This window comes from Amphibalanus amphitrite, unplaced genomic scaffold, assembly GCF_019059575.1.
Source record: "Amphibalanus amphitrite isolate SeventyFive unplaced genomic scaffold, NRLGWU_Aamphi_draft 000027F_arrow, whole genome shotgun sequence".
Classification (NCBI taxonomy): domain Eukaryota; kingdom Metazoa; phylum Arthropoda; class Thecostraca; order Balanomorpha; family Balanidae; genus Amphibalanus; species Amphibalanus amphitrite.
The window spans coordinates 817,636-842,774 of record NW_024881523.1 but is presented as its reverse complement, the minus strand read 5'-3'; the positions used below and the strand labels follow the sequence as shown (position 1 = coordinate 842,774).

The 25,139-nt window shown below is 51.1% G+C and overlaps 1 protein-coding gene and 1 long non-coding RNA gene across 3 annotated transcripts; one reads left to right on the top strand and one right to left on the bottom strand.

The window, feature by feature from the left end:
* Positions 1–439: 439 nt before the first annotated feature.
* Positions 440–24,590, top strand: LOC122364289 (1-acylglycerol-3-phosphate O-acyltransferase Pnpla3-like). 2 transcript variants are annotated; one of them, XR_006253537.1, is made up of 13 exons: positions 440–577; positions 13,429–13,780; positions 14,585–14,697; positions 15,235–15,354; positions 15,766–15,954; positions 16,200–16,307; positions 16,597–16,749; positions 17,347–17,522; positions 17,803–17,960; positions 18,552–18,672; positions 21,231–21,438; positions 21,993–22,281; positions 23,449–24,590. XR_006253537.1 is itself a non-coding variant. In XM_043334518.1 (13 exons), exons 2-13 carry the CDS (start codon positions 13,465–13,467, stop codon positions 23,522–23,524), a joined length of 1,932 nt encoding a protein of 643 aa, XP_043190453.1. In that variant the 5' UTR covers positions 440–577; positions 13,429–13,464; the 3' UTR covers positions 23,525–24,590. The 2 variants fall into 2 exon arrangements, 1 of the variants encoding a protein (XP_043190453.1); XM_043334518.1 differs by having other exon boundaries at positions 21,993–22,186.
* On the bottom strand, positions 5,169–12,883 carry LOC122364294. The gene is made up of 2 exons (XR_006253538.1): positions 12,636–12,883; positions 5,169–6,755 (listed from the first exon to the last, which is right to left on the bottom strand). It is a non-coding gene; the product is annotated as an uncharacterized LOC122364294 (long non-coding RNA).
* Positions 24,591–25,139: the final 549 nt, after the last annotated feature.

The window sequence follows — 25,139 nt, the reverse complement described above, 5'->3', positions numbered from 1 at the left end:
GTCATCCTTGCGCCAGAGATTTGTTAAAAATGATTCATGTATCTGGCTCACACAGGCTTTGGTTCCTTTTTCTGAGAATGACGTTTCAGTTTATGACTGGAATCACATGATCATTAGAGTAGAGGGGCTCTGATGTGTGTGTGAGGGGGGGAGGGGGCTATTGGGTAAAGGGTGTTGTCAACCCAGCCTACATGGGACTAACTCCTCGTTTCCCCACAGATACGCCAATCCTACATCCTCAAGATGTGACCACAGAGATAAAACAGTCGGGACACGCACTGTCACGCGTCTGCCGTCCGCCGTCCGACCCTTGGACCGCTCCTCCCCGATAAAGCGGCCGGCTCGGCGGCGGCGCGCCGCCTGTGACGTCATAGACGTGGCCCACCGCCCGACCAATCAGCGGCCGCGGCCTCGGTCGGCCGACTCCGAGGCGTCGGTGTGGTGCGTAAATCGGACCCGGCTGTCAGGCGGCAGTGGCGCGACTGCGACTGAGAAGAGTGGGCGCGGACGCAGTGTGATTGATAGCGAAGATCCAGGGAAGTGAGGATAACTGATACCAATCAACATTTTCAGCAAGGTGAGTTACAGGGGAATAGGTTATGCCTGCCCTTACTCGGCAGATGTTGGTACTTTGAGGACCGGAAACAGTCCTTAGAGGACCTATATAACGGTCCTCTGAGGGCCTATAGTAGTCCTCAGCGGAGCCACAACTGTCCTCAGGGGGCCCACGACAGTCCTCAGAGGACCAAGAATCCTCAAAGGACTCAGCAGTTATACTCCTCTACTCCATAGGATACGTACTCCATAGCCGTCTTCCGAGGAACCGCAACAGTCCTCGGAGGACCCACGTCCCGCAATAGTCCTCTGAGGACCCACGTTCCGCAACAGTCCTCGGAGGACCCACGTCCCATTACAGTCCTCCGTGGATCCGCAATCGTACGCTGAGCCTCTGAAGACCCACAACCAGGGCTGTAGAGTCGATGGATTATCGGTGACTCCGACGCCGATTCTGACTGTCACAAATCAACTCCGATTTCGATTCCGGGCAAAACTGTCGAACCCGACCGACTTACACTCTGACCCCGCCAGGGCTGCGGAGTCGATGCATTGTCGGTGACTCGGACTCGACTCCGGTTTTCCAAAATCGACTCCGACTCCGCTCAGCACTGTCGGCTCGCAACGACTTCGACTCATACTCCGACTCCGACTCCGCTGCCCTGCCCACAACGGCTGTCTGAGGACTCACAACAGTCCTCGGAGGACCCAAAATAGTCCTCAGAGGACTATCAGAGGACCCAGAACGGTCATCCAGCCCAGAAGTCTTACTGTACCTCTCACCAGTTCTGAAAGGACTCCTAGTCCCTCAGAGGACTGTTAGACATCATAAGAGTCTACCAAATGACCAACAAGTCCTTGGCGAACTACTCGGGATTGGGATGTCTCAACACAGTCCTGAGACGACTTCCATTGATCTCGGAGGGTCTACTTATCGGCCCAGCTTCTTATTCTAATGATGTGCGAGTTCTACAGCAGTCCTGATAGTTTTGATGCCTCTGCCCTGGCTCGTCTCGATCGCGAGACGGACTTTGTTGGGTCATGCTTTGTCAGGCGACTCCATGCTCGCCGTCACGTGACGATGCTTATCGATCCTCTCGAACGTTTCTGTCCACTGCCTTGTCTCTGAAGGACCCATGCCACTCATGAGAGGATCCGGACAGCTCTGAAATGGGTCGAACACCCGAGCGTAGGATTTTCTCTATGGAGCCATGTTCTAGCGCGCTATGCCCCCAGCGGTTGTTTTCCAGGCTCCAGCGTCCTCCACTGGGAAAGCGGTAAATCGCGGACCGACGTTCCCATGATCCCATCTCTCCTTCCTCGTGGCGCTGGTGCCGTGGAGAGTGTCTCGACTAATGAGACAATCGGTAGACTATCAGAAGTCTATCGAAGGTCTGGGGGTGACCTTCGATAGACTTCTACACTTTAAAGCAGGGATGCGGAGCCGGAGCCGGAGCCGGAGCCGGAGCCGCCGGAGCCGGCATATTTTGCCCGGAGCCGGAGCCGGAGCCGGAGCCGTGAAACAATATAGCCCGGAGCCGGAGCCGGAGCCGGAGCCGTCAAAAAAGGGGGCGACTCCGGCTCCTTTTCTTAAGAGGAAACAATTATTTACCTAGTTCGGTTTGACAGTACAAGGCGTAAAACAATGTGGTATTCAAAATAGCCTTGTTATACAAATACAGAAGCAACGTGTACCAATCCCATCGCCTTTTTTCTTCCACCCGTATTTAATTGATCGCATAGGTGATGTACTGAGTAGAAGCCGGAGCCGGAGCCGCCGGAGCCGGAGCCGCCGGAGCCGAATCATTTTACTCGGAGCCGGAGCCGGAGCCGGAGCCGCCATGACATTTCACCCGGAGCCGGAGCCGGAGCCGGAGCCGATTTTTTTCTCCGGAGCCGGAGCCGGAGCCGGAGCCGTCTGAAATTTCCACGGCTCCGCATCCCTGCTTTAAAGACCACTGCGACTCTCTGCGGCGGAAGGTCCGGCCGCGGACGGCACAGCTGCGGAGGATGACCGGCCGGACCTGGGGTCTCCGCGAGGCGCAGCTCAGGACAGTCGCGAACGGGTATGTCCGGGGAGCCCTTGAATACGCGGCGGGTGCCTGGCTCCCGGCCGCGTCCCCGTCACACGTCCAGCTGGTGGAGCGCGAGCTGCTGGCGGCCGCCCGGGTGGTGACCGGATGCCCACGGTCCACCCCCAGGGATCCCCTGCTGGCCGAGGCAGGCATCCCTTCAGCATGGTCCACCAGGAAGACGCTGGCCGCGCGAACGCTCTGCCGAGCGCTCGCCCTGCCGGAGGACGACCCTCTTCGCCGCGTCGCGGAGGCCGACCCACCCACCCGACTGCGGTCTACCACTGGCTGGCGACAACTGGGGCGATCGGCGCTGATCGAGGCGGGCGCCGAGGGAGTGACGGTGGAGCCGCGCCTCGAGGTTCCCCTCCTCCCGTGGACAACCTGCCGCCCGATCGCCTTCAATCTGGACGTGGGACCCGGCGGCCGTCGAGCCTCCTCCAACGAGACGCGACGAGAGGCCGCGCGGCAGCACCTGGCGGCGCTCCCAGCCCAGGCCACGTGGATTTGGTCCGACGGCTCTGCGGACGCTGGGGTCAGGCGAGGAGGAGGCGGCGCCGTCATCTTCACTGCGTCGGGGGAGACTCTCGAGGTGGAGGTGGCGGCGGGAGGCCTCTGCTCCAGCACCCGCGCGGAGCTGTTCGCCCTGAGGGCGGCGCTGGAGCGAGTCCGGGATGAGTCGTCCCCCGCCCCGCTGGTGGCGTGCTCTGACTCACGAGCCGCCCTGAGCCTCCTCAGCGCGGGAGCGGCCGCCCAGACCACCACTATCGGCGCGGCGATCTGGAGGACGCTGCTGGACATTGCCGAGCGCCGGCAGGTGACCCTGCAGTGGGTCCCTGCTCACTGCGGGCTGGCGGAGAACGAGCGCGCTGACGCCCTGGCCAAACAAGCGGCCACCCTGCCCCAGGGCGCCGTGCCCTCGGACGCTCGGTCCCTGACACGGGCAGTTCATCGGATGGCCACACGTCAGTGGCGCGAAAACTGGCCCGACTCCTTTTTTAAGACTATCTTCGGGAGCACCCTGCCGCTCCCCATCCCCGGAGAGGACCGAGAGGCCGCCATCTCGGTGCACCAGTTGAGGGCGGGCCACTGGGGCCGCTCGCTCCAATACCTGCACCGGATCGGCCGCCACCCCTCCGTGGCATGCCTGCAGTGCCCCGATAAGCGGTGCCCCGCGGCGCTCTGCGCCGTGTGCCGGGAGGAGGCGGACGTGCCGGAGCACGTCTTGCTCCGCTGCCCGGCCCTCGCTGGCGCCCGCCTGCGGCTAACTGGCAGCATTTACGTTGACCCGTCGCGGCTGCGGGACGCCGACCTGGTGGCTGCCTTGGAGGCCGGCTACCTTCGTCATAGGGAGCCTCTCGGCTATGGTCCTCCGTAAGGAGGGCCCAGGGGGAACAACAACAACAACAACAACAACAACAGACAATCGGTACGGTGGTGAAAACTGAAACCCGGACCGAACCGATTTTGTTTTGTTTTGTTGGGTTAGGCCCTTTCGGTCTGACAAGACCATTTCAGAGCCGGAAGGATGATAGGAATTAGGGGGAGACATTGGTCTGGGCAGACACCCTAGAGGCCTAGAGAGTCGCCGGGGCTGAGCCCGTCCGAATGGACAAGCCGACCAGCCCCCCCCCCCAAGCACCCTGCACCCGGCTACGGGGTGCGCTCCCTCGGGAGCAGCCCGCATGAGACAATGGTGCCTGTCCGGCCCGGAGTGGGGGTTGCGGCGTGGAGGAGAAGGATTTCAGGATCCTGAGGATGGAAACGACGGAACGGAGGGTCCGAACCGATTTGCCGCTCGCTATTTATTTCCGACGGAAGCCTAGGTACCTTCGGTGGCCAGTGGTCACATCACAGGCCAGATGAAATTGGTGAGCGGGGTGGGCTGTGTCAGACTGGTCACCTGAAACGGTTCCATGTATAATGTATATCCTTACGCAACGTTTGACTGAGACTCCACCCTCTACATGTCAGTTCTGTCGATCCCTGCAGTGCTTAGTGTGTAGTGCGTAAATTCGGAGTCTGAGTCGGTTTTGTGAAACTGAAGCCGGAGTCTTGCTCGAAGCCACTGAAAAACGGTTAACTCGCAGCCTTGGCTTAGATGCGGTTGCTACCTGCTGAATCCGCGCGGAGACTAAAGATATTGGTCGGTATTCCCATCCGCCTGGCGGGAGCCATACATCGGCCGATAATTGCGTGAGCCCGGGCCTCGTGACCCTGCCCCTGGGAGCGAGGGATGGGTGTTGTAGCGAGGGGAGCGGCCCCCTTACCTCTATTCAGGAGCAGTGCTCCGTCCTCCTTCAAAGAGCCGATCCGAAGCACTGCCTGTATTTTTGTAACACGTCACAGTTTTATACCAGTAGTGGTGCCAACACGAACGCAAAAATGTGAGGTCAGCCCGTAACGTTAGCTGCGCCGCCTCATGGGGGGCTTGGTCCCTGCCAAGCGAGCTCGTTAGAAATAGCTCTTCGTTTGACAGAGACTGTGCCCTGAGAACGGCGTCGCACGCGTTAGCAAGGCTGAAACCCAGGTTCGCTACGACATTATCTTACCCTCCCCCATGAGCCGACAACAGGAGGCGTCAAAATAACAACACATGACCGAGATGGACGTCTTTGTGCGCGGTCTGCTACTCGAATCTCTTGCACTTGAAGATTCAGGTCTCTGACGGTTGCAGCCTCTGGCCAGCCTGCGATTGATGTCCCTTCGTGTGGTGGGATCTCTTGATGTGGTCCTTTTCGCTGGACTCTAGTTTTGGCAGGCCAGAGCTAGTTGAGGCAGAGCACGAACCTCGTTGAGGCGAAGTGCGAGCAGAGATGTAGCAGACGTCGCGAGTCGATGTCGCTGGTACTGGATCATGTTGCTGGTGATCCTCTTCTGTTCAGCCTGGCCGCACACGATAGGATGCGTGTGTTGCGGCGCCAGAGGCAGTAGACGACCCGTCTTGTTCGGCGATGAGTGAACCGCGCCCGTGTGGATATCGTGGGCGTGGCGCCAGGGTCGTGTTGAAGACGTGGTATGTACCAGATCTCGACTCGCTGAATCTCGACGTCTCCGCTGCCGGCCTGGGCCCGTGGCTGGCGGCGGAGGCCTGGAGCTCGGTCTGTTGCGTGCATGTGTATGACGGTCCGTTGTGACTCATGGAGGTTGGCAGCATAACACCGTGCAGAACTCGTATTTTGGTCGGTGGCCTGAGAAGTGAAACAAGATTTTGTAAGCTTACACACATACAAATATGCTTTCATACACTTGTCACAAACAGTACACATACATACATACAAGTTGTAATGTAGCCAATCAAGCTTACAATATAAATGGCAGCTTTGTGATGTGCTGCTTCAGCAATAGTTCAAAACAAAGTCTTGGAAACAGTACACAAATATGCAATTAGAAGAACTTGCTGATAATGAACTTGAAGATTAACAATGAAGTGTCACATAGAGATGGCATAGTGTTGACAGCGTTGGCAATGGTCACACGTGGCGGCGTGCCACGGTGACTGCCTGGTGCCGGTCGATAGTGACGAGATATCCGGATGGTGTAGTAGTCAGTCAACGGCGAAAGACGTTGATAGTGCATTAAAGATGAGTATAGATGCCCTCGTGTCCATTGCCCAAAATAAGAAGAGATCATTTGAGTGCCAAGGGATTGTGGTCATAGTAAAATCTAAAAGACCACGGAAGTGCAATATAATTGTAGAATGGGCAGAGGTTTCGTTACGTTAAATTGGTTAAAGAGTCAGGGAATCTAAATGTTACGATGCAATATTGACTATTCTATCGTATAATATACAGACACGCTCAGCGTGACATGGATGTGATGAGTAAAATACGTGAGTCACGAGAGAGCTGTTAAAATCTAATTGTATTGAACGGGATGAGAGATAGATGGCGTTGACGGATACGGATATTTTACCTGAAGAGCAAAATGGATTTGGCACATAAGGATTGTTTTGGCAGTTATGGGGCATACAATACCAATCCACAACTGATTCTATGGGATATTCGAGGACAGTTAATATGGAACGGGTAATGGATATTTTCACCTCGTTGAACAGTAGAGTTGGCCGAAGAAATTCGTCGAATTGACGAAGGGAATAGTACGGGGAACACCTCCTCATAACGGCATCTCGTGTAGCGAGTTTGTTGGGTACAGTCACATGCAGCAGGCATCCCATTAAGTCACTATAGCGTTGTCCAAAATAATCTGCCGGTTGTAGTATATTGTTGTGTTCTGCCATTCAAATCCCTTAGGACGTAAGCTTTTTGAACACAGTTATTACTTTCCGGCGAGCACTTAGTGACAGAGCAACTAATGGAATGTACGTATAGTACGTTCGTTGGGCTCGACGTACCGATCATACGTCATTTTGACATTCGGCTATAAAACCTTAAGTGAAGATATTTCTGTTGACTAATGGTAAATCAAAATAAGAAATAATTTCGTAATGGGTGCTGCATGACTGTACCACAACTCTCGATAAACCTGAAACAGAACACATCTAAATATGTTAATAAACGGTAAAAATTTTACATTGAATTATATAAACTTGCATATTTGAGTGTACATCTTAAACATTGCATTCATTGCATTTTCACATTGACATTTCATTCTCATGACATTTCATTCATTTCATTTTCATATTCACACATTCAGTTTACACTACATATTCTCTGAATAGGATTATATACAAGGATAACGCGTTATCTATTTATATATTGCATGCATTTTTTGCGCAGATAGCTTTTTAGCTATTTTTCTTCGCTCATTGGCGATATTTTTCTGGCGGCCTTAAAGCATTGCGCGGCCTCAAGTTGTAGGCCGGCGCGTCCTGTCGGTGACCTTGGTCTACCGCAGGGGCCGCAGGAACGTTCCAAAGTTCCTCAATCATGGCGAGATCGCCCTCTTGTATGTTTGGTGCTGCAGCTTCCGCTGGCACATTGTTGTCCGCATTGTCTGCGGGACCATTCTCTCCAGCGAAGCGGGGTCCTGCGAAAGTCCCTGGCGTAGCCGGCAGCGTAATGAGCATATTCGCATCAGTATTACTGCTCTCTGTGGCTTTGCCTACGGAACCTCCGTCAGGTTCGCTGCTGTTGAGATGGTCGTCTGGAGACGTGAGCTGGGGTTGCTCAGAGAAACGTCTCAGACGGTCGACGTGAACATGCTGCACGTCATCAGCATTGTGCACGTGCTGTATACGAGCATTGACAGGGCTCGTCATATACAGCACACGATAAGGGCCTCGGTTGATTTTCTGAAACTTTCTAGTCAAACCGGGCTTGAACTGCGGATTGTGGAGATATACAAGGGAATTCGGTGGGAAGGATGAGGTTTTGTCCTGAGTGGGGTGAGCTTTCTCCTGTGCCAGTATAGCGGATTCATTGTTTGCACGCACGACGGAGTGCAGTGAATCCAAGTGTTTGTGGAGGATGTCACGATAAGAATCGATGGATGCAAACGGATCAAAAGGAGCTTGTGTATCCACATCCAGTGGTAGGATAGGATCACGCCCAGTGAAAATTTGGGCTGGAGTGTCTCCAGTCGAACGATTGACTGATGACCGAATCGCAAAAAGAGCAAGTGGTAGTGCTTCATCCCAGTTTCTTTGTGAAGAGTCCACAAACTGAGATAAAATGTTGCTGATTGTCGAATGAAGTCGCTCGACACGTCCATTTGCCTGAGGATGGCGTGGTGACGAGAAAATACGTTTGACTCCTAAAAGTTTGCAAATAGATTGCATTAGCTTTGACGTAAAGTTGGATCCACGATCGCTAAGCAAAATTTTGCTAATGCCATGACGAGAAATGATCTGCTCGACGAATGCCTGTGCTACTGCTTCAGTAGTTGTTTCGGTTAAGGGAACAGCTTCAGGATATCTACTGAAATGATCTATCCAGCTGAGATAGTGCGTGTTACCACGGTAACTTTTCTTGAGTGGTCCGACTATATCAAATGATGCAATGTGCATCGGGTACTCCGGAACGAGTGTTCGCTGAAGAGGAGCACGTTTGATATGCCTGTGGGCATGTCTTTCCATGCAAAGACGGCAGGACTCTACATACTTTTCACATCTGTGTACATGCCTTTCCAGAAGAATGACAGTCGTATCTTTTGTAAAGTTTTGTCGAACTTGAGATGACCGGACCAAATAGTATCATGAAACTTTTGAATAATATTCATTTTCATTGGCTGTGGAACTACCATCTGATCTATGTATGGGCGAGTCTTGTTCTTTTGCGGAGAAACATGATAAAGCAAACCATCTGAACTAAGAAAATATGCAGATATTTCCTCATGCAGTTGCAAATCTTTGCGTCCCGTTTCTTTTCCTGATAACTGATCAATGATAGGTACTAAAGTTGGATCTTTTCTTTGTTCAAATTTGATTTTCTCTCGAGTCCACCCTTCACTTTCTAGGGAAGTACTAGAGACGTAACCAAGAAAGTCATCTTTGGACTGTGAATCAGTTCTTGTTCGAGAAAGAACATCAGCTTTGACATTCTTACGTCCCGGTAGATAATGTATTTCGAAATCAAAGACATTTAACTTTTGGGACCATCTGGTTAAACGACCACCTGGATTGGTACCTTTGAAGATACCACGCAATGGCAAGTGGTCTGTGAAGACATGAGTGAAGTGACCTAGAAGGTAACACCGCAAGTTTTCGAAGGCCCAATAGATAGCCAAACATTCTTTTTCTGTTGTAGAATAATTTCGTTCAGCTTTGTTGAGCTGACGGCTAATGAACGCAATAGGGTGGAGATCGTCTCCATGTTTTTGCTCTAGAACTGCTGAAATTGCAACATTGCTCGCGTCAGTTGACAGATAAAACTCTTTGGTAAAATCTGGAAAACGTAAAACAGGAAAGTTCACCAATGATCGCTTGATGGCCTTGAAATTTTCTTCACATTGGTTAGTCCATTCAAATGGAACATCCTTTCTTGTAAGATTGATAAGTGGTGCCGCTAATTCAGACATATTTGGGATGTGTTTGCGATAGTAGTTTGTAAAACCGAGAAATGATCGCACTTCTTTGACTGTAGAAGGCGTCGGAAAATCTTGTACCGCTTGAATTTTGGACGGGTCAGGACGAACACCATTTTCGTCAATGATGTGACCCAAGTACTTGATTTCATGTTGCATGAACGAACATTTTGAGGGTTTCAGAACAAAACGCGTTTCTTCGAGACGAGTTAATACCTTTTCCAACTTTTCTAAATGCTCAGAATAGTTGCGACTAGCTATCAAAATGTCATCTACGTATAGAAATGCGTCAATGCCCTGTAAACCAGAGAGTGCTATTTGCAAAGCTCTGTTCAGAGCAGAAGTAGCTGATTTCAATCCAAATGGAACAGAAGTATAGCAATAATGCTGATTGTTTGCCGTAAATGCTGTATACGGACGTGAAGATGGTGTCAATGGGACCTGGTGAAATGAACTGAGAAGATCAAGAGTAGAAAATAGTGTACATCCAGCTAATTGATCAATAGCGTCAGACGCGAACGAACTTGGAAAACGATCGTCTTTAATTTTCTGATTGAGCAAGCGCAGATCAGAAACTAGTCGATATCCTCCTGACGATTTCGGAACGACAATGATAGGTGCATTGTAAGAGCTTACGGTAGGCTCAATGATACCGCTAGCTAATAATTTGTCTACTTCTGTTTTGACAACATCACGATGAGCAAAAGGTAACCGATAGGGATGTTTGAAAGCAGGAGTTGCATCAGACAACTCAATATGATGCTCGTAAACATCTGTAAATTTAATGTCTTTCAAATCTTTTCCAAATGCTTGAATATGATCCATCAGTAGGTCACGTAACTGGGATCGATATGGTTCTGGAACATGATCAATTTTGAAGTCGTCGACTGTGATCTTGCTCTCAGCTGAAGCTGCTGCAGCGTGCAAGGCATGATCTGATTGCACAGAACTCTCCCTGACTGTAGCTGCAGTGGGGCTGAACTGAGCAAGACGGACATTCTTGCGGAGCAAGATAGGTTCAGACGTTATGTTAGCTACACGTATGGACACTCGTGACTTTCGAAAGAATGCGATAGCTCGTGCTACATGGATTCCTGTAACTGACTGTTCAACATGACCCTGAATAAAATAAGGACGTTCGTCTGCTGTAAAGTTACGCGGAAGTTTCATCGGAACAAAATGTTCCGAAAATGGTGGAACTTCAACTGATTGAGATACAAAAAGTGGAAAACTCTTTTCATCGTCGATGATAAACGCCTCGTTGACATCATCAGTATATATCGGACTATCAGAAGTGATGGGTTTTGAATCGTCCGTTGTCCCTAACAAGAATCTGACTCGCTTTCTTCGCTTTGGACTCAGCCGTTTTGATGTTGGAACATTCGACCGAATCGAAGATGTCGCACATGGCTGAAGGAACGTCACTTCCTTTGATGCTGGACTGTACATCAGCTGATGTTTTATGATGAAATCGATGCCTAAAATAATATCACAACCAAAAGAAAGCTGCTTTTCGGTGACATAAAATTTATGTTTGATATCACGACCAAGAATGTTAATGGTAATAAAACATTCACCTACGATTTCGATTGCAGAGCCGGTAACGCCAAGAATAGATACTGACGGATGTCCGAGAGAACTCTCACTGTTGCAAGTTCGGAAAAAATCTCGACTGATCAGGCTGACACTGGATCCAGTATCGTACAAAGCAGATGCTTTTGTCTCACAAACATAGATATCTTTCAGTATTGGTGGAGAAATAAGGTTTTCAGCTTGATCGTATGCAACGCTCGCAAACGCTTTTCCACCGTCTAGCGTTGCGAGCGGTTCTGGTTTGGGGAACGAGAGGATCTGTACCTTCGAGAACGACTCCGGTCAGGTGAGAAAGATGGTGACCTGGACCGTTCCCGACGCTCACGCGACCTTGGTCGCGGCGAGCTGCGGCGCTCAGACCATTCACAAGGTGAATATTGGTAGTGGCCTGAATTCTGGCACACGCATTGACAGCGGTGCTCAGAAGGTGGCCGTCGTTGGTATAGGGGAGGAGCACGGGGTGGCCCAAAATAGCCACGGCCTCGACCGTTTCCACGGCCACGGCCACGACCACGGCTGGGCGGTGCCGAGCCACCTCTGCTGGCCGTGTTGGAGGGGAATCGGCCACGACCACGATAGGTCGGTTGTGCAGCAGCGAGCTCGAGGCTGGCTACGCGGCGTTGGAGCTCGTCCATAACGCTCGTAGTTGCTTGTGCTGCCGATGCGGAGTTAGTGTCGGGCATAAAGGAGCTGTTCATCTCGTGTGTCCTGGCAAGGGTTATCGCTGATTCGAAATCAGCAGGGTTGTGAGGCAGAACCAGCTGGCGGAGGGCTGGCTTCAGCCCTTTTACAAAAGTAGCCGCCACGGTTTTGTTTTTCAGCTGCTGGGTTTCCGGAGTAGCGTCCCACTCAGTTAGAGATTTCGCCTTGGCCCTAAGCCGACTGGCGAATTGGTCTACAGTTTCTGCGGGGTGCTGTGTGCACGTCATTAGATCCTGTAGCCGGGTTGCTATTGGTCTGTCCGTGTGCATGGCATTTAAAAGTAGGGTCTCAAATTCTTCCAGAGTTTGAGCATTTGCAAGTGCCATACGAGTACGGACAATGTCCGCCACGTGCCCCTGTAACTTCGATTTTGCGACCTTGATCGCCACAACATCAGGCCAGTTACCTAACGCTTTTGCTTCCTTGACCTCTGTGAAAAAATCCTGAATAGGAAATGATCCATCAAAATTGGGAATAAATGAACCTATTTGGTGAATATTAAGGTTTGGTGGCAAAGGCTGTAATTCTGGGTCATTTGGCATGATTACGACCTATAAACAAAATTCCCAGAAAAAAAAAAACAAGTGATACCTAATAATGATAATAAAATGGGCGGGAGGTGGGCAAGAAAATATAGAACCTAAAACAAGATTAACCTAAACATGCTAGTTAAACATGTATCCTACCGCTGCTACCATTTTGTAGTAGCGAGGGGAGCGGCCCCCTTACCTCTATTCAGGAGCAGTGCTCCGTCCTCCTTCAAAGAGCCGATCCGAAGCACTGCCTGTATTTTTGTAACACGTCACAGTTTTATACCAGTAGTGGTGCCAACACGAACGCAAAAATGTGAGGTCAGCCCGTAACGTTAGCTGCGCCGCCTCATGGGGGGCTTGGTCCCTGCCAAGCGAGCTCGTTAGAAATAGCTCTTCGTTTGACAGAGACTGTGCCCTGAGAACGGCGTCGCACGCGTTAGCAAGGCTGAAACCCAGGTTCGCTACGACATGGGCGAGGGTCAGGGAACACCGGTAGATCAGCCACATAAAGAGATATAGCTCACACAAAGCCACAGAGGTAAAACAAAAAGTCACAGTCGCGTTGGAGACAGGTCGGGCACTGACCGCGTCATGACACATCACGCCACAGGGCACTGACTGATACCGTGTAGGTGTATACAGGTGTCGCAAGTGGGACAAAACATAGCGGCACTTATCTTTATGGGTGCGGTAACCGGGCGAACCTAGCTAGTGAATGAGACGATACAGGTAGGACAAAGCAGTCAGCCCTGCATACCTACCCGCATGTTGACGCATCACATTCTCTAAGAATGTTACCCTAACCTCGACAACTGGAAGTGGGACTAGGTGGACTAATAGCAGTGGTTAAAGGTGCACAAACGGCACGGCCAGGTTCGAAGGAGGGGGGGGGGGGGCAGGCACGGCATATGGTCGGGTGGACGGAGCCCGGCTATTGTTATTGCTGTGCTATATGTGTAATATGTGTCTGATCGTCCCCCGTCCTACAGGTGGACGGAGCCCGACCACCCCCCGCCGCGGCCGCCATGACGCTGGGCGGTGGTGACCAGCGCGTGGTGCGCCGCGCCGCCGTGGTGCAGTTCGCCGCCGGCTCGGAGCCGGGACCGAGCCGGCCGCGGCTGCCGCGTCGCCAGCTGCACTCGTCTGCCTCCCGACCATCCGTGGCCGACAAACTGTCCCAGATGAACCTCAGTTTCGCCGGCTGCGGCTTCCTCGGCGTGTACCACATCGGCGTGGCGGCCTGCATGAGCCGCTACTGCCCGGAGCTGCTGCAGAACCGGATCGCGGGCGCGTCGGCCGGCGCCATCGCGGCGGCCGCTCTCATCTGTAACGCTAGTCTCAGTGAGTGACGAGCGACGGTATACGGTCGTTGCACTACATAGTACACTGTACACAGGGACCCCTGCTCACAGACTCGGCTTTTACTACAGTTTGCCAGATGGACGCCTGTGACCTCTGCAACCCGTGTGTCCCGAAAACCCAAACAAAACAGTCTGTCAAAACTTGCCCCATTTTGTCAGACCAGACAATAAAGAAATTATCTTTTAAGAATGAACTAGAACCTCTCGTCAGTTTCTTTTGTAGACAAATGTCTAAACTCTAAATGTTATAAAACTCACAAATATTATGGAAAGACAACCATACCTAATCGCCCCTGACAAGCGTGCGGACACTGCAGACGGTGTTTACATTGAGACGTCCCCGCTGACGGCTAGACGCAGCGGCCTTGGTGAACTGGGGCCGATCTGCGAATGGTCAACTATGGTCGAAGGGTGTGTTGCCCTCCCGTGACGCATTCAAGGCGCGGCAAAGAATCGTGTGTAAACAATCGATGATGCCTTTAGTGTCCGTGTCCTGTAGTGAATCTATCCGTTTGTTAAGTTGTCTGTGTCATTGTGTGGCAGTGTATTCGGTATGTTCCGGTATGCGTCGGTATCGGTATATGTCAGTTCGTTTCAGTAAAGTCAATTTATGCCTCTATGTTTCAGTGTGTTTCGGTGTCACTTTGTGTCGGCTGTGCGTCAGTATGAGTTGGTGTGTGCCAGTATGTGTCAGTACATGTCGGTTTCGTCGTGTCAGTATGTGTCAGTACATGTCGGTTTCGTCGTATCAGTATGTGTCAGTACATGTGTCTGTATTTCACAGGTGAGATCATGTCGGATCTGGTCGCCGTCTCGCGGGTCATCCAGGACCACATCGGCGGTCCGTTCAGCCCGTTCGTCTCGGTGCCAGTCATGCTGCGCGCCGGCCTGCAGAAGGTAAGAACGGGTGTGGAGTGTGGACACATGGGACATTGACCTCGGGGTTCAACGGCGCTCCCCATTGCCGCTGCCAACAGGCCTGAGCAACAGGCCATTTGATGGCCACCGTAGTACCTTGGATTTTTGGATGTATTTCACAAATGACCTGGTAGCCGACGCGCCCGTGGACCGTAATTCGGCAAGCTTAGCATCCTTGATATAACATCATTGGGCCAGAGTCATTTTCGGTGTGTTCTGTTGGGTGATTCTGTCTGAGCTCAGGCCGGATGGCCCCATCAAGCCACGGTAATTGTAGCCATTGTGACCATTTAGTGACACGGAGCGGCATGCAATCTCTTTGACTGCCGGCGGCTATCATGCGAGTCGATCGTAGATAAACAACTATCAACTGTAGTGGAACTGCCTTTATAATGTGTAGTTTCTTATGAATTATGATCTAGTTCTTTCTGTACGGGAGTGTTAGTTGTGTCTGTGTGTGCTTGTAACCGAAGTGATAGGCCGTTGATATCATACGTGATTGGCGGATCGTTTCAGAATCTGCCGGATAACGCCCACGAGTTGTGCTCGGGACGTCTCCACATCTCGGTGACGCGTCTCGAGGACGGCAAAAACGCCATCCTGTCTCACTTCGAGTCCAAGGATGAGCTCATCACGGTACGTGTATTCACAGCCGTCAATCATGTTTCTGCTCGCCTCCTCCGTAAATGCAATGTTGGACTTACATATAAGATCAAGAAGAGCTTCTCAAAACGATGCTGCTGAAGAAAATATACACATTGGAAATTTCCTCACGGAAAATTACTTGCTCCATAGTCGTCACTTATGTTTCAATATGACGTGTCCTTGTCTCAGCAAGGTTTGCACTTTGCAGGCCTTGTGCGGCAGCCTTCGCTGTTCTTTCGACGTGGTTGTCTGTTCTGCGGCTGGCTCACCATTCATACGACTGAGCGTGCCCTCAGCTTGACCGATGCCCCGAGTCAGAGTTAACTTAGCCGACAAATGTACAGATTGTGTCACTGGTCCAGGGTAAAGAGCCGAACCGACTAACCACTGCCCTCTCCACAGGCGCTGCTGTGCACTGCCTTCATCCCGGCGTTCTCCGGCTGGCGGCCTCCGCGCTTCGACGGCGTCCGCTACATGGACGGTTGCTATAGCAACAACCTGCCGACGCTGGACAGCCGCACCATCACTGTCAGCCCGTTCTGTGGCGAGGCGGACATCTGCCCGCGCGACCGCACGCTCAGCCTCATCGTGGTTAGTATAGAGGCAGTGTGGGCGCTTGAGGTCGATATTTGGCTGCCGGTTCTGATACGGGATGTTCTTAACGATAATATACCACACATGTCGACATACTTTGCCCTGCTGAAAACGTTTTGGCATATGCTATAAACAAGCAAGGTATGATGTCGGGCAAAATAAATTAGTTAACGAAATAGCTAGTGATAACTGTGCGCACGCATCGGTGGCAGTCTCAATGACACGTCGTTTGTTTTCCTCAGATTGATGCGGCTAACACGCGGATCGAGCTGACGCCGGAGAACTTTATGCGGGTGTTTATGATCATGTACCCGCCGTCGCCCGAGACGCTCTCCGATCTGGCCAATCAGGTGAGATGAAGGAGTTGAGCGCCTTTGCTTGCTGACATTTCAAATTCAAGGTAGGTATATTGACACTGAAAATGTCTGTTGTTCGTCATGCTAGTGCTCGGCAGACGTAAAAGGCTTGTTTCAATAGGTGTTGCGAACGCTACACAGCCGCCCGTGATTTGTCGTTGAAATGCAGTAACCTGCGAGGCCTCTATCTACGCCGGCTAGGTCGGCGCAACACCCAGTAGATTATTTAGTGAATACACAGCTACCGGCCACGCAAATGAGAATGTCCGTCTTTGCGACGCAGGGTTTCAACGACGCCATCCGTTTTCTGATGCGTCACGACCTGATGAAGTGTCAGGTGTGCGTGATGACAACAGAGATTGTCGGCCGCGCCTACTCCAGCTGTGGGAGGCTCATCCAGCACGTGCACTGCGACGACTGCTCGCACAAACAACAGGTTAGTGGCGTATGATCGCATCAACGATAAGTTATAGTGATGACTGGTGTATAAAAAGGAAAAAAGGCCAGTGGCGACTGATCGCGCAAACACAGGTCAGTGACCAGTGAGGATTGTATAAACGACAGATTAGTGAGCAATCGCTTCCGCAAAGAATAGGCCAGTGACGACTGCACAAACAAGTTAGAAAATAGCGACGGTTTCTCGCGTACAAATCTGCTCACACAAATAACAGGCGATCTTTCGTTCAAACATGCTCGAACTAGCAGCTTCTTTGTGACGGCTGCTCGTATATGTTTACAAATGTCGACGACCGACGCTAACTTCAAACGGAGTTTACACGGAAATTATTAATATCGTAATTAATTCATGACAGATGAATGACAAGACGACAACACGCGATAACACCTCAACTTTTTGTTGAAAACCCTCGATACACAGAATCCGGCTAGCTTCTGCGTATCTTTTCCACTCTTCACTTTTTGCTCTAAAGCTCAGTCACTTTGTTTATCTCTCGCGTCATTATCGATGTTGATGCGTCACGGGGTCACCCCAAACTGACCGGCCCCGTCTCCCCCCTCCCCGTCGCTCCCTCAGGAGGCGATGCTGGCCCGTCTACCGGACGCCGTTCACGAGCCGCTCCACCAGAACATCCTCCGTCAGAGGAGCATGCTGCGTAACTGGGTGCTCAACTTCCCGGGCGTGAGACACCTCATGGTGCTGGCCGTGCCATGGACGCTGCCCTTCGGCATCATCAGACAGATCTACGACAGGTACGGCGACCGCCACCGCGCTGCCATAGAGGGAAATAGAAACCCCGACAGCAGCTCCAATCGCGTGTCAGATAGAGGCCCGAACGATCACAATTGCATCCGTTGGGTCCCGAATAGCCGCTTCTTAGATGTCATCATAGCCTGACAGAGTGTTGTTTAGTGATCCAAATGATTCAGCCTTCCCTGAGGGACCTGTCAATTTGACCTGACAAGTATAGAACCCTAACCTGTCCTGTCTGACCTGACCGCCCCTCTGACCGGTATCTGTCTATGTGTCCAGGCTGGTGCAGCGCATCCCGCAGCTGGCCTTTGTGCTGGAGACTATCGCCGGAGAGGTGATCAGCGCCGTACACAGCGGCTTCAGCGCCCACCTGCCGCGCTCTCGGCAGGTGCACGCCCGCTACCTGTGCCGCCTGAACCTCACCGAGTACGGAGAGTGTAAGTACGGCGAGTACACGCCCGCTACCTGTGCCGGCTCAACCTCACAGAGTACGGAGAGTGTAAGTACGGGGAGTATATGCCTGTGCCTGCTCATATATATAGTACCCGTGCCGGCTCAACCTCACAGAGTACGGAGAGTGTAAGTACGGGGAATGCAAGGAGTATACGCCCGCTACCTGTGCCGCCTCAACCTTACCGAATACGGAGAGTGTAAGTACGGGGAGTATACGCCCGCTGGCCGCTACTGTGCTGGCTGAACCTCACCGAATACGGAGAGTGTAAGTATGGGAAGTATTATAAGTACGGAGAGTGTAAGTATGCCTACTGATCGCTGCCAGTCACAGAGTATAAGTTTATGCGCTGATCGCCGTTAGCCAGAGAGTGTTAGTACGGCGCCCGTTGTAAATAACTGGCAATGTCCTTAAAATGTAACACAAATGACATTTTCAATACCGTTGACGTCGTTCGAATGTCGAATTTTAAATATGCAGTCACGCCCATCTGAATGCACCTTTGATTCATATGCTCAAGTGTCGGCGTATGCACCGCTCGGTGAATTTCCTAATGACTTTGGCACTCCTCCTGTAGCGGCTGGCCTGGAAGAGGGACAGACGCAGGTGCCGGACGTGCTCGACGACGGCGCCGACGCCTACATTCCGGGCATCGTGCGACGCTTTGACCGCGAGTTCCACGTGGATTTCACCAACAGGTGAGCGGTTTGGGATAGACATATACAAGGTGGTCGGAACACTCCTATAAAAGCTGGTCGAGACGGACTCTAGTTGAAGATGGGCATAGAGATAGTCTTGGGTTAGTAGCAGTGAGTCATTGATAAGTGAAGTTATCGGACGGCTAGCAAATGATAAGGTTGAGTGCAATTCGGTGCTCGACGTGTCTGTGTGTCACAGACTCTCCGACTGGGATATACGCTGTACGGTAGCCGTCATTTACCTGTTTATATAATTCAGATCCGTTGACGCGAAATGGGGAATAGAACTCAGTAAGAATTTACCCAGCTCCACGCTGTGTGTTTTATCCTGGATGGCCAGCCCTCTGCTGACAGTGAGCAGACCCCCTGGCCGGCGGTGCCCAGCCTCCCCCACACCCTCGACTGCGGCCTTGAGCGCGGCGCCAGCGGCTACTGCGCACAAACAGTGCGACTGAACCGCGCCACCCTCGCCCCCGGTCTAGGGTCCGTCTGGCCGGCCGCGGTGTTTGTGCCACAGACTTGCCCGGCCAGTGGCCGACAGACGCCAGTCTTTATCGGACGACCGCTCCGACGGGGCCGTCGGAACCGACTTTGTTTACGTCATAGGGTACCAAATATGCGGCACACATGTTGTCTTTATCATCTCCTTGTTCGGCCTTATCGGCCTGGAGAACGTTTCCACATAGTTAGCTTCATGAGGGCGTTGTTACGAATGCTGGAGTGACATGACACAATGCTGATAATAGTCGCGAAATGCGTAATATTTCAAACCACGTGCGGTTTGACCTTCTGCTAAGTGCTCCCTGAGGTGGCCATGCTGTTTATCAGGAAGGTCGCAACATTACCTCAATCTGTATCAAACTACCTCTATTTGTATCTGATAATAGGAAGCGAATTATCAACTACCTAATGATGAGTCTTCGTGACGACTATAGGAATATTTACGTTGAGCCGTAAACTCTAGACGATTCCTAGTGGGATCTGTTATATACGTCTTAAAAATGGCCATAGCATTCGATTATTGTATTGTTGCCTCGCATCATTATGTTCCATACTCTTAAAGCCTGATAAAAATGAGCGTCTGGCCGACTCTGTTCGGGAGCAGTGTCTCTCTCGCTGATAGTCAGTCTCATCCATCGATGATTCCCGGTAGCCCACGCTGATACCTACGACGACCCCCTTGAACGCGGGAGCAGTAATGAGGGTCACTCTCATGATGGATAAGTCGGTACATGGTGCACAGGTCACGGTCAGTTATCAGGTCTCCGATAGTGAACCAGCCACGCTCGTGCAGCGTGCCAGACATGTGCAATGTGCAGTACCTCCGAATTCCGATAGCATGTGCTCGATACGACATCGAGTGTGACAGAGTTAATGTATATCTGAAGCTTTTGTGTCCGGCCCACGGAGCAACACCTCTCTCAAATACGCGCAGTTGCATGAAAAGGAAGGTAGGAGGGTCTCTACGACGAGTTTCTCTGTTTCACGCGATATACGGCGCTGCATCCTAGCCAGCCCAATCAAAAGACAGAATAATGCCGGTTGGCCGCGGCTATTTGGTGTTCCTCCTTCCCTCCTAACTCCTGAGTCGATTGTACCGCCATCTTACTGATTATGTTCCACTGTCCAGTGTCCATGATGTAATGGGCACGGCCGGAACGCCAAAAAGCCACCCACGAAGCCATTTGACGTCAATGCGTCCCACCCCAGCCTCCAGTATCCGACATGTTTGACACAGTCAAACGCCTTTGAAGTGTCGCCGGTGACAAACAATGTCGCGCGTCCACTATCTATGTTATCGGTTATGTAAGCGACAGACTCGAGTAGGGCTGACTCTGCGGATTAGCCGGGATGGAATATGTGCTGCTGAGGACAGAGAATAGGGCTATCGACATTGTTCAGCTGCGTGCTAGCAACGGGTTCACATGGTTTGTGAATCATCGGGAGCACCGAGATACGCTGGTAGTTGCTGGGTGAGGCCTATTTATGAGTGGATGGACGGCTAAGATGGGGTTTGGGTCCGGACCATAATGATCATGTTATCAGCTACTCGAGCAAGATGTCTCCGCTCAACCGTCTGTACTCTTTGTACCCTGGTGGAGCTGTCTGGATGATGTCACAATTGGTGTCGATAAGAATGAAGCAAGGGTCTGCCTACTTTCTGGAGATGACACAGGTACGCTGATCGTACGAGTCCTCGATGGCCGCTGCTGCAGGTCCCGACGACTAATGGTAGCTTGTTTTCATTGACCGGTGACTGACCGCTTTGTTTGCACCGTGCGACTGCCGACTTGTAAGTTGTGACGGACTGTTGAGTGACCGGTGACTGACCAATTATGTAAAAGGTGGCTGGCTGCTGTTCGACCGGTGTTCAAACGGTACCTCAGGGCGGTGCTGAGAGGCTTATCCTCCCCACGGGGAGCACGGTCTGACAGTGCGTCTGTCCCACAGAGAGCACTTTCTCACGTTGTCTGTATCTCCTCCAGGGAGCACGGTCTGACGGTGTGTCTGTATCTGACAGGGAGCACGGTCTGACAGTGTGTCTGTATCTCCCCCAGGGAGCACGGTCTCACGGTGTGCACCAGTACGGACGCCGAGCGTCTGGAGAGCGAGGTAATGGCCGCCGGCATCCAGGTGGTGGACCGACAGCCGGCGGAGGAGGACGCCGGGGCGCCCGTCGACCGCGAGCTGGTGCGCATGGCTCTGGAGGCGCAGGGCTCGGCCGACTGCGGCGTCAGCTGGTACTACACCGACAAGGACGGCAACGTAAGGATCAGGAACGCGGGAGTGGACTGCCAAAGGGTAAATAATATTCCTTAGTCATTCTTTGAAATGAACCAAACCTTTTGTTTCAAGGCAAATCCCTTCGATTTTTTCCCCGTATCTAACGTATTGTATGTTTATTGTATTTCATTATTTTTTCCCTGAGCTATTTCTTGTCGGCTGAACAACTTATGCGAATAAAAACTTGAAGAGTGGAGACTTCCACTTCGCGTCTAGCTAGACGCGTCTAAGTCTTAGACACGTCTAGCTGGACGGCGGCTGCATCTATCTGACGACAGCTAACTTAAGACGCTTCTAGCTTGGAAGTATCCGTCCAACAATTAGACACCAACTTGGACGTCTGCTCAGTTAGACGCCAGTGGAAGTCCCACCCCTAGTGTTTGACCACGTATCTGATTACCCACTGATATAACCACGTGTCTGAGTACTGACCGGTCCAACCACGTGTCTGAGTAATGACTGACCTAACTACTTATCTGAGCTCTGACCTGTCTGACCACGTGTCTGAGCTCTGACCTGTGACCACTTGCCTCCAGCTGTGCGTGCGCCACGTGTCGGCCGTACCCACACCCGTGGCCACGCCGTGTGTGTCGCGACGCGCCAGCATTTGCGAGGACTCCGACTCGGTGGCTGCCGTACAGCTGCTGCGCCGCCGAGCCGCCGCCGCCGCCGCGCGCGACTCTGATGACTCTGAGGACACGGAGTCCGAGTCGATGGCAGAGGCGGAGAGGTTAGCCGCCGGGTCGGCCCACTGACCCGCCCCTATCCCGCCCAGCATGCGACTAACGGGGCCGGCGGGCTCGCCTCCTGCGCTAACACGCCGCGGTGAGAAAGCGATACACCGACAGACACCGGGGATTTGCAGCGGACTGCCGATGGCTGCGGCTAGCTGGTTTATTTGTTCGTAATTTATTTAAAACGTTTTACTATATAACGTTTTTTTTTTGTAGAATTTAAGCGACCCCGTCATAAAACAAACGCAAGATGCCTTACTCTCAAAAACAATTTAAGAGTGACCCATAGTTGTGGGTAGCAGGTACAGTAAGTTTTTTTAACGATTGATTAAATGGATAAAATTCAACAATTATATTGCTTCAAGAGGCGTGATATAGTTCGCTCGTCAATTATAACTTTTAACACCCGGCTTGTCTGCTTATAATTATAATATTTTTTCACTCTACTGCATGCAAAGGAGAATCTAAATTGTTCAAGCTGTAAAGGCCTGGCTACACTATGCGTTTTCTGCGTGCGTTTTTGCAGGTTTGCGTGTTTTGCGTAATATCGTTCTAGGAAAAATGTTATAAACAATATAATTTTTACTTTGGTTATATACAAAAGCTAATATAACTCTTATGTAACTAAAATTTAAGGTGAAAAACATCACAAAAACGTAATATCGTTCTTTTTTCTAGAACGATATCACGCAAAACACGCAAACACGCAAAAAACGCACGAAGAAAACGCATAGTGTAGCCAGGCCTTAAGGCTCATTCGAAGATCAAGCTAAACTGCTATTCGAAAACTTTTGATTTTATTGCGTTCTTTGCATCCTTCCTGGGGAACAAGGCATGAGGTCCATTAGTAGTTTTGTCGGGGTGCATGGCGAGGGCTCATTATATCATCTAACCGTCACGTCGTGACTGAGCTGCGTGACGTAAGGGTCAGTCAAGTGTCAAGTTCCCAACCGTAATCGTTCGGATATATCAGGAGACGTGGGTTTTTATCTCCATTCGTGTAATTTACTAGCATGTGTGCGTTTTTGCATGTGATGCATGCTAATACTTAATAGTTTCTTTTGCGGCCTGATGTGTATTGTTTTTGTCTTATTTTATTCCGAATTAAGCTGTCATATTTGTACGATAAACGCTTTTCTATTCTCGTATAATCGCAATTATTATTGGTATTTGATACCGTCTATGTATCCCATATCGCACGGTTGTTATATGCTGTTATTGGAGCCTGGAAGTAAGACGCCACTGCCGTGGTCCGCAGGGAGGAGAGCATGACGTACGACGCCGGTATGGGGGTGATCAAGGAGGAGACCAACGACCCTCTGCCCGAGGACTAGGTCATGGCGCAACCGCATCTCGGGTACAGCGTGACTGCAGGGACACAGTGTCTTACCGCTCAATACCGGACCGATTTCAGTACTCATCAGTGACAGATCGTATACGACAGTGTGTGGCTACCTCTGTTTGAAGCTAATGTCCTACCTATTATATTATATTCGTAGTGCGTCCCAGCAAATGTGCCATATATTGGCATAAATGCTGTGTACGCTAAATTGTCTTACTTGATTGACATTTAATCTGTGTGAATTAGTGTAGTATTTGAAGGCCTGCTGGATGGGTCTTCTGATCGCAATGTCCAGAAGACTGACTTCCAGAGGCGCCTGATGTGACCAGAGCTGACTGGACTTAATGGGCTGGGCACCGCCCCCGAGTCATCAGGTCGTTCGATGGGGATGAGGGAGGGAGGGGCAGGGAGGGGGGGGGGTTGCGGGGCTCCAGGCTCACCGGGGCAAGTATTGTCATGCATATCGAGTGTTCGTTGTCCAACATGTGGGGTGATCGTATGGGCATAATGGTTATGACGGGGTAGTAGCCATTTGACGCTATATTACGTTATTTTACAATTTAACTACAGATAGGCTAGCTGGGGCGATTCATGTGTATCGGTTTCTGTGTTATTTATGTGACTTATAGTTCTAGCTGCTACTGGTTCAGTGTGTAACGTGATTGGTCACTGTATAATGCATATGTTTGGCCAGTGTCATATATGACACCATTGCGATACTCCATTTAAGCTAAGTTTCTGGGCTGCGTGAATGCTTTTGCGCTCGACGTCTGTACTCCGTAACCGTATTCTTGTTTGATAGTACGAAGGCATAATTCGACTGGAATCAGAATAACTGCACAGATGTTGTTGGACGTCATAGCTTTAAGGCGCAATGTGTGTTTGCATTTTCTGACCTGTTTAAAATAAAATGTGCCTAGAATTCGACTGATGCGGTCTGTGCCTAAACGGGTATCACAACTCGTCAACATCACAACTTAATCCCTGTGTTCTATGTGTATTTGGGTCCTGTGTTGTATCCCATGCCATGCAGTAAATACATAAATAATTAAATCAAACCTGGTTGTGTAATTGCAGGCGAAACCCACAGCCATTGATATATGTAGCAGGCTGCAGTCGAGCATTAAAATACCGGTTGTGCCTTTCCTGTTGCGCTCCCCAGCCATGTACAGTCTGTCTTAAAAGTACCGCGCAAAGTGACGGTGGATCCATCAAGCCTGACTGAGGTAGGGCCTGCTATAATTTGAAAGTCACCGAACCAATTGACCTAGGGAATGGACGAGGATGTGAATTGCTTCAGTGACTCAAATTTAGTAGGCCCTTCCTCGGTCAGGCATGATGGATCCACCGTCACTTTGCGCGGTACTTTTAAGACAGACTGTACCTAAGTGGTGGTGTCTAAGCGTGGATGCTCCCCGGGATTAAGGATGTTGCACTGCAGCGATTGGCCTGTGAAAAGGCTGTGATTCGGTGTCATGCTTGAAAATAGTGATGTAGCTTATTTTAGGATGCAATTGCAGACCGTGTGGTAACAACGCTTTCCAAACAAAAGATGACTGATCGGATCATCGGCCACTGGCCGACTACGATGCAGTCTCTTCGACAGC